Source organism: Lissotriton helveticus, chromosome 3_1 (genome assembly GCF_964261635.1).
Source record: "Lissotriton helveticus chromosome 3_1, aLisHel1.1, whole genome shotgun sequence".
Classification (NCBI taxonomy): Eukaryota; Metazoa; Chordata; class Amphibia; order Caudata; family Salamandridae; genus Lissotriton; species Lissotriton helveticus.
The window spans coordinates 538132735-538145876 of NC_136061.1; the positions used below are offsets into that span (position 1 = coordinate 538132735).

The following is a 13142-nucleotide window of genomic DNA, read 5'->3' on the forward strand; positions in this document are numbered from 1 at the left end:
GTACATGTGAGAGTTGACATATATAAATAACTGTGCATAAGAGCCAGTGAATGTGTGAGTGGCTGTATGGATCATTGTGAACTTGTATCAGGGATTGTATAAGAGAGTAAATATGTGTTAGTATATGTTTGAATAAGTAAGGTGTGTATAACTGTATAGTTGAGGAAATTGAGGTGTGATTGATTCTTTGCATGACTGACTAGGTGTGTGAGTAACTCCATGGATGAGTGACAGTCTGTGAGTGTCTGTTTACACTGAGTGTATGTAAGGTTATATTAGAGTCTGAAGAGGTACATCGTATTATCACATGAATGATGTCATCAGTGATGTGATCAGTAATGTCAAATGCGATGTCATCAGTGATGTCATTTGAGATGTCATCAGTGATGCCATCAGTGATGTCATCTGAGATGTCATCAGTGATGCCATCAGTGATGTCATCAGTGATGTCATTTGAGATGTCATCAGTGATGTCATCAGTGATGTCATTTGAGATGTCATCAGTGATGTCATCAGTGATGTCACTGACCATGTCATGAATGATGTAATATGTGACATGATCAGCAGTGGATTGCGGGTGCGCGATATATAGTTAGTGCAACTAACTATATATGCGAATTTCAATGGTTTTGTGTGAGTAAAATAAGGTTTTGTAAATGCTAATTCCTAACTATATATGGTCTATAACCTATGGTTTTTCCAGTGAATTTTCAAGGTTTTGTAAATGCTAATTCCTAACTATATATGGTCTATAACCTATGGTTTTTTAGGGAATATATATATATGTATTTATTTTTTTGGTTGTTTTTTTTTTTTTTTTTGCTGTGCTGCACAGCAGTCATGCTGCTATACAGCATGGCTGCAATTCATTGCCAAATTCGGCAATGCCCACTCTGTACAGTATGAACAAAAGGCAATGGCATTGTCAATAGTCTCAAAGGCAATAGCTATTGATTTTTGCAATGATTCTTAGTCTCGACACACACCCATGTCATTCTGAGCTGGTCAGTTAATCTCCACATTAGTGAAGAAGAAAAAAATGTGACATTTGGCAAAATAATCCTATAACCTATATAAAGCAATTGAACCCATGTCCATGTCTTAATAAAAAAACATTTGGAAGCAGATAACATCTGTTGTCACAATAAACATCCATTTCAAAGGACAAAATGGCTTCTTTGAAGTGTGAGTGGCATTGTAAAACAGAGGATGAGGTGTAACGGCTGGAGCGGCTGAACGGGGGAACTAGGTTTGAGTCTCACCGTCAGCTCAACATCCTGTGATTCTGGGAAATTCACTTATTCTCACCATGCCTACCAAGAATGAGTGTTTCTTTATGTAATGTAATTGGTGATCATGTAAAGCACTCCAATACCTTTGGGTCCAGTTGGCATTATATAAAACTGCAAAAAAATGTTTAGCTAAAAATGGAAAGTGTTCAACAAGGACAACAGAGAAGAAAAAGAAATAAAAGTAGTACCTGAACAGTGTGATCAGCGGAAGGACAGCAATCAAGCTGAAACAATCAGTACTTAGTCAATGCTCCAGCAAAAAACAGAGGAAGTGAAGCCAACAGCCACTGACCATTTGAAGGCAGCAAATAAGAGTGACAAGGAAGCCAACGATGATAAGCAACCGGCGGGCTGCAAGCCCCTTGTTTTATAAAATACCTCTCGCAAGTGAGAGCGCATGCGCTGTCTTAGGTGAAAACTAAAAAGACGAAATATGCTTCTCCAATGTTCTCAAGAGCTCGGCATATAAACATTAAACTTGTTTATGTCACTTTCCCATTGATACTTACTTCCTGTTTGCTTCCTGGTGATCTTGAAACATTTTGTCGATCAGTTTTCCACAAAGTGCTTCAGAACGCTTAGCCAGGGACCTGATCAGTTCATCACAGTGGAGTTCAAACATTCCCAATCGGATGAACTGCAATCAAAAACATAAAGAATGTTTAAGATTACTAGAATACTGACGATCAATATAAAAAATATGTATCAGTGTGTGGAATCGAACGCCCTGGAAGGTTTCACAGAAATGCATTTAAATCTAAAAGTACTGATTGAAATAAATGCGTTAACGTTGATAAAAACTCTCCAGGGATAGCACGCAGAAAAAATACTTGGGAACAATATAGATGCACAGTCGGGCAACTGAATAAGGTAAAGGTCAACAGCGATATCACCAATCATATGACATCTTGGTTATTACCTTTATCCATTCCATTCAATTTGTTTTTCTTGTGCAGTGATTGGCGAGTTGGTTTGCTTATGCTTGTAAAGATGGACCCATATGACCCATTCATTTCCAGGTCCAGTTATTGGGTACAGTTCCTCTGTGTGTAATGTACCAGCAAGACTGCAAGTATACAGCAATGATTTATAACGTAAATTCTCTTTGATTGCACTCTCAAACACGGTTTCCCCCAGCTGCCCACTCACTGTTCAGTTGCATCTGGACAATGAACCTTGGTCACCTTGGAGAGATCCACAGATTTCCCCACACATTTTCCTTCGTTGTGAAGATTATTGGTTTGTCAATTGCCGTTAGCAAGTTTATCAGATTCATTTCACTTGGCAGAGTTAAGTTCTGGATAACTATGCAGCAGGTTTCGGTTAGGGGGGATTATTGCCTCAGATTGGCTTGTTAAGTGAGAGTGAGAAAGGAGTGGACTTTACATAGGGCATAATCCTAGGTCACTCCTAACTGATGGTCACACAGTACCTTGCTGGACATGCACAACACTGCAGAGGGCATCAGTGAACACCCAGCCAGCCAATGATTTGCTACCCTTTTACAATCCAAGCCGTGGACTGCTCCTAGACCCCCTTAAACTGGAACATTCATAGCAAGAATATTCCGTGCAAGGCTCGCCAGAGGTTTGCCTGTCTAAAAGAGATGATATTTATATCGATCTCCTAGAAAAGACCAATTTAACCAAACATATGATGTTAATATTATGAGCGAAATGGACTGGCGCTACCTAGGAAGCGTTTCAATCCTCCTATGTTAGAGGAGTCGCAACTGCAAGAAAGAAAGAGACCAGACTATGCCCCCCAAAAATCAGTTGTGATTAGGGGGTGAATACATTCTCCTGCACGGCACTTTATTGGTCAAAATCATAACCACAGTGTGTTTAAAGGCCCAAACTTCATTCACGGTATGTGGCTGAAAATAACACAATTCAACCCACAAGGGGACTTCAATGTAGTCCTAGATCATTCAGGATACACCACTCACTCATTGGGCACCTCACAATTAACTACAATCATGACAGAAAATAGTATCATCGGTATATGGCACACTCGACACCCTACACAACAAGAAGGCACATGTGTCTCAGTTACATACAATTTATGGTTCAGAATAGATTATTGGTTGGTTACCAGAGATGTTGGTTAATGGCCGCATAGTTTGAGCAAAAGCCCAGAATGCTCTACAATCACCCTCGGTCCTCCTGGAGCTGGCCAATCCAGGCTCACAGGATAACACCTTCTCCTGTAATTTGCCAACCAGTGCTTTACAGGCCCCTGTTTTGAAGGAGAAGATTAAAACTGCCATTTTAGCTTATTTTTCTTTTAGCGAGCAATCAGTGGATAGTGCTAATACACCCGGGGGTGGGGAGGAGGGAATTTAAATTAGTTAATCTGGAAGCATACATAGCCAAACAGTCTGGGGTACTAAAAACCACCCGAAGACAATTCAGTAGACCAGAAAGGGAACTCCATGCATTGGAAAAGGACTCCTGCACCCCATGGAATGGACAGAACCCGTCAGAAATCCACACCAAATTTAGAGGAGTACAAACGAGGCTGCAAAGAGGGAATTAAACTACCTTGGTAGGAAGATGAAAAGGGAGGGCAAAAAGCCTGATAGAGCACTTGCCTACCTCCTCAGGCATCCACGGGCTAGCACATACATTATTAAGGTCCACTACAATAAGAGGCAGGCAGTCCAGGGCACAGACGAAAGTCTGCATGAATTTACTTTTACTAACTTTCACCTTTTTATGGGTTCCTTCTCTTGGTATGGCAAAGCCTGGTAAAAGCAGATTTTTAGTTGACGTAATACAAGGAATTACTGATATGACATTAATCAGTGTACCCCAAATACAACTTGCTATGCCACGGGAAAAGAACCTCAGCCCTGCCATCTGAATTCTGCCATTGGCCAGAGAAAACTCCTCCATCTTCCACTGTGAATTTAGGGTTTCAAGTTGATTCAGGCCTATTATTAAGCTCACAGGTCAATAAACTCTCTCAAAATGTTTTTCCATGTTAAAAACGCTATTTAAGATCCTACCATTCCTTCCTATCAACCTGTGGCTACTGGTGGTAAAGGCAGCGAACCTGAGCAGATTAGGTTATGATAACTCTCTTCTTTAGGTGGTCTGGACTATCTGTTCATGCGTCTGTATAGGATATAGGCTACAGTAGCTCGGTTAGCTCATTCTTTTCCTAGTTTCTCATTGGCATCTGAAGCATTGTACAAATTGCACTGGCTTCTTGTACCTAAAAGGATTATCTTTAAATCCTTTTGCTTAGTGCATAAAGCCATCCATTGAGTTGGGCCTCCTGATGAAATTTCTTCGGTATCATCCTGCCCACAGACTGTGCTCTTCAGACGCTAATCTTCTTCTTGTCCCAAAGTACGTCCGCTCCCGAGTTGGTGGTAGAGCCTTTTCGGTCCAGTCATCTCATCTTTAGAATAAGCTACCTTACTCTCTTTGTTTTATCTTTGAACTGTTGAAATTATAGGAAATAAAGCACAGTACTGCACTAATAGATTCTAAGAAGCAGCCTTTACTATGCGTAGTATGAAAAGTATTGGTATACGACATATGGGAAACTACATGATGTATTGAAGGCACATAAAATGAGTAATTTGGAACAAAGGATCCCCAAAACTTTTAATACATGGAACTCTCTAAGTAAAATTGATAATTTACTTGTCATAATAGACTACTTTAGTTTGAGGGTTCTCCAAATGTTTAGTATCCCTATGCATTTATTTCCACAATGATTCCTCATAACTTATTATTGATGAATTTGGAATTTACTACTTTAGTATGAGGGGTATCCAATAGTTAACAAACAATGTGCATTTATCATCAATAACAATTTTAAGTTATTTTGAAATGAGACATATATACACACACTTGAGGAATTATCTAGCATTCACACTTTCTGTGATCGATGTAACTCTTTAAGATTGATTAGGAAAAATATTATTTATTATATTATGTCTACTTAACTCCTGCCTTCTTTAAAATACATCATGATAATTAATTGAAATTTATAACATTTTGTCGAGAGAAGATTCTGCTTATATATGATATGTGTACTTTACATGAATTGAAAATGGTTCACTGAAATTGCCTATAGCAGAAGTATGATCAACAGTCATGTTATTTTTTTATTTTTTGTTGCTTGTCACTTGAATATCACAAGAGCACTTTAAATTGCCGATCTAGATGAAGGGACTGTATTGTCCAGCATAAGGGTGTGTGCCGAATTGCGTAGACCGTCTATTCACTTGCGCTATTTGCACTTTAAAAACTTAACAAAAATTAAATAAACAAATCTTGGACCGTACCGCTCTACGAGTGCCATGTTTCTCATCGGAGATAATGAGATGGTGAAAACATATGTACACAAGATTGAATAAACGGAGCACTGCACAGACCCACTTAGAGACTCATGCACTCACATACAGACCCCCTCAGACTCATACACCCAACCAGTGAAATCCAGCAGTTCTAGTAACCTGAGCCAACTATAATTTATGCCCCTGTTGCGTTGTAAAGGTTGTTCCCCCCCCCCCCTGCAATGCACTGCTTATGACCTTACATATTAAATCATTCATGGTATGGTCAGCGGGGAGAAAGGCCGCCGCTTCCAACAGGCTCAAGGAGCCCGTCTGGGCAGCAGTTGTAGCCTAATCCCTATAATGGAGCCAGCGCCTGTGGAGTCACTGACGTAGGGATTAGGATGTCGCTTTCCCTCAGCCTGTTCATGGCAGTCCCACCGCCATGTAAAGGCAGACGGAAAGGGACTTTGGGGGGGCCTAAGCAAGGCCCGATGGGCCTCTGTTATGAGGCAAGAGGGACGTATGTGGTGCTCTCCCAAACATCCGTGCACCATGTGCCAAGCTCCACATGGGGCCTGGCACATTGTGCATGGATGTTTAAAAACATCCCGTTTTCAATTGCGTCTTGTGATACAGCCCTTTTCTGAGTCACAGCACAAGCTGCAATTAAAAAAGGGATATTGCCACCTGCCTACGAGGTGTTTGCATCAAAATCTGGTGGGTGGTACCATCAACAACTTGTTGGTCAGTCAAAATCCTGTTACCGCCATCGTAATGACCCGCTAAGTCTGCTCCCAGAACGAATGAGATTTAAGAATGCTCCCATTGGTTGGGAGCAGTCTTGTGTTCGGTTTCCCTGCCCGCACTCATGCGGGCAGGGAAACAGAACACATATTGCTCTCATCTGGAGGAAGCAGTATAATTAGCGGGAGCAATGCCGGCTCCTGAACCACACAGGGAGCTGGTTGGGGCCACAGGGACATGGGGTCTCCCAATGTGTGCTTGGTGGGAGTCCTGCGTGGGCATCAGAGTATCCACCTATTTATAATGCAGGCCCAAGGATAAGGTCCCTGGGGCCAAATTCGCTTGGGGAAGAGGGCTGGACACCTCTTTCCCTTTGTAAAAGCACCCAGGCCTGAGTGATGGGGTCCCCAGTGCCTAATAAGGCTCACAGAGTGAGGCTACACTGCGCACCCCTTTTTTTATTGCAATTGACCCCGTGGGATGGTGTCCCCAGGCCTATTAGGGCTCGAGGAAGGGGGCTGCCCACCCTCTCTCCTTAGGTTTTGGCCCTAGTGACTAGGGTCCCAAGTGCCTAAGAAGGCTTGGGGAGGGAGGCCAGATTAAGTGCATTAGGCCCCAAGGATGGGGTCGTGGGACCTAGTATGGCTCCGGGTGTGGAGCGCAACGCTTGTCTTCCCTTAGATTTTGGCCCCGGGGGATGGAGTCCCGGGGGTCAGGGAGGGTGGATGCATGCCCAACTCCGCTTAATATAGCTGTTTTGGCTCCAGGGGACCTACGTTGCATACAACAAAAGCTCTGCACGGTGTGGGGTTGGCATTCTGCTGGGGGTTTGGCCAAAGGGCCTGGCAGCAGGCCAAACCATGTGACCAACCCCATGCTGTGCACAGCAAAAGGCTATGCGCAGAGTGGGATTGGTTGCCAGCTGGGAAACAGAGACTGCAGCCAACCTCATGCCACGTACAACCAAAGGCAGTGCACCCCCTACTGTGTAGGACCAGAGGCTGTGTGGGGTTGGCTTTACGTATGGCAATAAAATATTACTTTATGTTAAAAAAACTAGAAATTCAATGAAAAAAACAAAGGCTAATGTAAGTTTAAAGTTAGGTGTGACAAAAACATCTGTTTTTGCGGTGCCTGGCGGGGGCGCAACTTCTAGTTAGGTCTGCTATCTATAACTGGTGAATTTCTGTGTGTTTTTGTAGGTCAAAACACTAATGTTGTTACAGAAATATTCACCTACTATATTGTCACTTTAACCTTTAGTTTTGTCAGTGAATTTCTAAGTTTATTTCATAAAAAAACAGTGTCATTTAATCACCCCAAATATATAGTTACTTTAACTTTTGTATTTTTCAGTGAAAAAAATGTATATATATATTATTCGTGGACAGCCAACTCCATGCCACACTCTGCCTACGGGGGTGTGAAGTTGAATGCAGGGTCTGGTGCAGAAATCCCCACAGACCAGGCCATGCGCCCAACTATAACTGGTGAATTTCTGTGTTTTTTTATTTCAAAAGCTTAATGTGAGATATTCACCTAACTATAACGTACCTTTAACCTTTTTTTTTTAGGTTCAAATCTTTTATTAAGATTTCTAAACAGACAAACAATGCCACATTGAGGTGTACGCTTCGTCATGGGCAACAAATAGCCCTGTGCAATTAACATATGAACCAGATCCAACTAAAAAAAAGGAAGGAAAAACATACAACCCCCCCCCACCCTCGTTCACTGTAACGTCTGTAGTTCTATAGCTTAGTCTTGTGACGTTTCTTGTTGGTCCGTCCCCAGATCCACAGTGGCGTTAGTGTCTGGTAAGCGTAATAAGCGTAAGTATTTAGAGAAAGTGAGTTCACGGAATTCTGGTGTAAGTAGTGTCAGGAACGGCTGCCAAAGATCCCCAAACACCGAACGCTTCCCTGATAGTGTGAGGGTTATTTTCTCCATCCATAGTACGTGCCATAAGGGTTGGAGCCATCCTGCGTGAGTGGGGGACCGGGGAGTTCTCCAATGAATCAAGATATTTTTAAAAGCTGATCCCAAGGCTATTGCAATCTGGCGACATCTCCTGGACTTAAGGGATACGTTAATGGGTTTGGTACCCCTAGAAGTACGTAGACTGGGAATCTCAGCAGTTGGGTATCTAGATACTTATCAATCTCAGCCAGAATCTGAGACCAATACTGTTGTAAATGTTCGCGTTCCCACAAGATATGAACCAGTGTTCCCTGTTTTCCACACCCTCGCCAGCAATTGGCCCTTTGTTTGGGGTCTACCTTATGTATTCTTTATGGAGTGCAATACCAATAGGTAACTACTTTTGTCAGTGTTTCAGTTAATCTCGTATTGCTCACTGTGTGTCGTGCCCTACGGTATACACCCTCCCACTCCTTACTGCTCAGTTTCCTTCCCAGATCTCTCTCCCAGCATGCCCGGTTTGCGTTGTATGAGTGTGTATGTCGTGTAATTAACATCTTGTAGATGTCCGAAATTAGCGTCTTGTCCGAAGTCCTAGTTATAAGCCATTTTATGTAAGGTGTAAGATGTCTCTGCATGCGTGGTCCATAATGTGGTTGTAGTGCCCAGTGTCGAAGTTGCAAATAACGTAGCCTTTCTGACTCAGAATTCCCATCATCAGATTTGACCTGCGTAAAAGAAAGTACCCCCTCTATGTCAAAACGATGTTCTAGGGCATAGCACTCCAAGGAGCGCCAATGTGCTAAAGCAGTCTCGCCCATCCCTGGGCTGAATTCTGGGTTATCAAAGAGCGAGGTGAAAGGGGAGGGGAAGCTGGTCAAATTATTTTTAATGCTGGTTTGGTCCCACGCTGCTGGTGTTATGTGCATTACATGGGATGCGTATAGTTTGGGGGGCCTATGTGATTTTTTAAGAAAGGGAATCTCCTGCAAACACGTACCTGCCACCGCCCGATCCTGAAATAACCAATGCTTCTCAGACTCCAATCCACTAGGTGACGTAGTTGTGCTGCGAAGTAATAAAGCTGGAAATCAGGGATCCCCAACCCGCCCTCGCCAGGTAGCAGGATGTGTAATGTGGGCGCCAACTAGATTTACAAGTATGGGACTGTGCCACTTGTCCACTGTATGGGGTGCTGGCTCTGCAGACTGGTCTGAACTTGGAGTGGCAGGAAGAGATTAAGCACAACAGACTTCTCAGCGATAACCTTAAATCCCGAGGCCTTCGCAAAGGAGTCCAGCTCTGCAAGGAAGGCTCCAAGAGCAGTGGTGGGATCGGCCCATGTCACCATTATATCGTCCGCATACAGGCTAACAGTGTGCACATTCCCTCCAAACGGGACCCCAGTAATATATGGGTGAGATCTAACTCTTTGCACCCAAGGTTCCGTATATAATGCAAAGAGCAGGGGTGAAAGATGACACCCCTGTCTTGTGCCTCTACCTATGGGGAAAGGGGTCGATGTATGCCCATTGATTCTGACTGTCACTGTGGGAACTGTAACCAAAACTGGGTCTGGGCTCACGGGCAATAAGGACAAGCCTCACTAAATACAAAAACCAAAAACAAGCACCAGTATTGCCAATAGCTTGGAATGGGGGCCTGGAAGTGACCACACGACCCACTCAATTAAACAGTAAGTCTTCAGATAACTCTTTTGGTCCAGAATGAATCAATTATTTTAATTTCCAATTTTTTGTCAAAACATATTTACAATATCCCAAACTTCGGATTGGGATAAGTTGGGCGAACAAAAAAGGAGTCGGATTAGAACCATTGTACACGGAACAATGATGAAAGAGTACCTGACCAATAAGATTGCCCCTAATGGCCTTTTGGTCACTAATGCCCCTCGAATTTTTCTTAATGATAGTGTGTTTAGAAAAGAATGGGCCCAAATAGCCTGGCATTGCACACATGATTGAGCACTCCTAATTATAAAAACAGCTTTACGCTTGTCGGAGGCCATAATGGTGGAAATCCAGTTAACAGAGACACATCTAAAAACTACCGTAACAGGTTTCAAAAAGAAACTCGATGAGTTCAATAAAGAACTCAACGACTATAAAGACAATCTGACCCAGTCAAAGATTCAAAAATTCCAGAAGGATTTAAAAAAATGGTCTCATGCCAAAGTTTATCCTTACGCAAGTGATAAATATACACCACTAGACCACACCAATTACAACTCTGATGTCTCGGACGACTCAAACTCTAGCGGGTTCAGTGTTGGGAACACAGGGGCCGCGGCGGGAGTAGGATAACCCAAAATACCCCACAATGGTTCCCCTACCAACAACAAGGGGATGGGGGTTTTTATCCAAATCCTTACAATCAACAACCATTCCCTCCACAAATGGGCTGGAATCCTCATTTTGCTCCGCCCCCTCAGTTCCAACCGAATATGTATCCCCCCCCCCTTTTTTAGGGTTTGGCCAGAGAGGCCGGGGCAAGAAGAGAGGCGGGAATCATGTCCAGTGGCAGACACCAGAGGTAGTGGGAGACAACACACGCAGCAAGACGCAAGACCAGAGGGCGGGCCCCAGCAATGTCTGAGCTTGATTACAAACTTATCAAGCAGAATTCTAACCCCTGAGGAAGTAGAGGTTTTGGAGAAAGGCCTCGGGTTTATACCTACATCACGGCTTGATCGTTTTAAACTGCTTTGTGAACTAAGTGAGTTTTTTAGAAAGCTGAGATTAAAATCCTTCTTTGAGCACCAAAACGGAACTGATAATCAGACTAGAGGTAGTGATACTACGTTTAGAAATAAATCCACTTTCACACCTCCCACACATCTAGTCCCAGCAGAGATCATTGCCTTTGAGCAGGCGGTCTTCCGTGATGTTGAACTCATGGAAGAACCCACCCCCTTTAAAAACTTGACGGCAGGACAGTTCAAGGCTATTGAATCTCTACAGAAGGACCCCAACATCGTAATCAAGAGTGCGGATAAAGGTGGGGGTGTCGTTATACAGGACACCACCTCCTATGACGCAGAATGTAGACGTCTTCTTGACGACACGACAAACTACTCAGTACTTACTGAAGATCCCTCTACATCATTAAGGAATGAAATTATCGAGTTGGTCACGACAGCTGAACATGATGGCTATATTGATAAACATGAGGCAGACTTTTTAGTTAATTCAGAAGGGAGGATCCCATACTTTTACTGTCTCCCCAAGACTCATAAAAACCGCCTTCCACCACCTGGTAGGCCAATTGTCTCAGGGTTAGGTACACTATTGGAACCACTTTCTAAGTATTGTGATTTTTTCTTCAAACCACTCATTCAAACCACCAGCACTTACATTAAGGACACAAAAAGTTTGTTGGCTATGCTCCTGACTGTGAGGTTGCCTGAAGAGCCTTGCTTTCTTGTCTCTTTAGACATTGAAAGTTTGTATACTTGCATCCCTCAGGATGCAACTTTGAAAGTTCTGGCTGATGTTTTAGAGCACACAGTTTGGGAGTATAACACCTCACGCACCTTTCTTATAGACTGTGCCACACTAGCCCTAAAACGTAATTTTTTTCAATATCAGGACAAAATCTTTTTACAAAAGACGGGTACCTCGATGGGTAGTACATTTGCCCCCAGCATTGCCGGATTATATGTTCATAATTTTGAAAAAACCCACATTCTGGCCAATACAAACCCATACACTCTCAATGTTATCCTGTGGCAGAGGTACATTGATGATGTGCTTTTAATTTGGAAAGGATCAGAAGAAAGCCTTCTTGCTTTTTTCGAGTGGGTGAATACTTGTGATCCCCATCTCAAATGTACCCATCAGTACAGCAAATATTCCATTGAATTTCTGGATGTTACTATTACTAAGACTGGTGATCACCTAACAACAAAGACTTTTTACAAACCTACCAGCAAAAATTATTGACTTCATTTCACAAGTTTTCACCCGCGCCCTTTGCGGGAAAACTTACCCTACGGTCAGTACCTGCGTATACGCAGAAACTGCAGTAATGTGAATGATTATAAAAAACAGGCGGCCGATCTGACGGTGAAACTATCATCTAGAGGATATCCCACCAAAATCCTGAAAAAAAGTTACAAAAGGGCCAGGAATCAGAACAGAGAAGCACTGCTGGAGGATTTTACCAAGGATAATGAACCAGAAGTACCACTCACCTGCGTGACAACGTACAGCAATATATCCAATGCCGTATCCCGATGTATTGGTAAACACTGGCGAATTCTTACGAGCAATGGACGTGACTGGCAAAAACCACTCTTCTCGTATAAACGTGAAAGAAGTTTACGAGATGCCCTGGTACATACCCGGCCACGAAACTACGAAGCAGTACAAGAACCCAGTGTGCTCTCAGCTTGGGGTATGCCTCCGGTTGTGGGTCACTATCCATGTGGCGGGTGTAGTGTCTGTCATCTGACATCAGCGGTCAAAACATTGGACTTGGAAGAAGGAAAGATTTGGCAACTCAGAAGCCACACGAATTGCAATTCTTGCAACATGGTTTATCTGATTGCCTGCCCCTGCAATTTAAAGTATGTGGGTCAGACTGCACGTAAAATAAAATTGCGCATAGGGGAACATCGTAGCAACGTAAGATGCCAAAAAAGCAATACAAAATTGACAGCCCATTTTTTGGAACAGGGACATGGACCAGATGACATAAGATGGACCATCATTGAACAACTGAAACGGAACAGTGAGGGTTCCATTTTTGAGAAAGAACAGCGTTGGATTCATCGTTTGTCCACACATCGGTGTGGATTAAATGATGATATACCTTGGGGGTCGGTGATGCGTCGTTAATATCTCCCTTCGCTACCGTCCTCCCCTCAG

At 43.1% G+C, this 13142-nt stretch overlaps 1 protein-coding gene across 1 annotated transcript in view; it reads right to left on the reverse strand.

Annotated features, from left to right (window-relative positions):
- Positions 1-13142, reverse strand: part of DNAH7 (dynein axonemal heavy chain 7) — a 2019015-nt gene that overhangs the window by 1636653 nt on the left and 369220 nt on the right. Inside the window, exon 13 of the mRNA XM_078680414.1 lies at positions 1802-1929. Within this exon, the coding sequence (XP_078536540.1) occupies positions 1802-1929 (128 nt within the window). The remainder of the gene's footprint in view (positions 1-1801; positions 1930-13142) is intronic.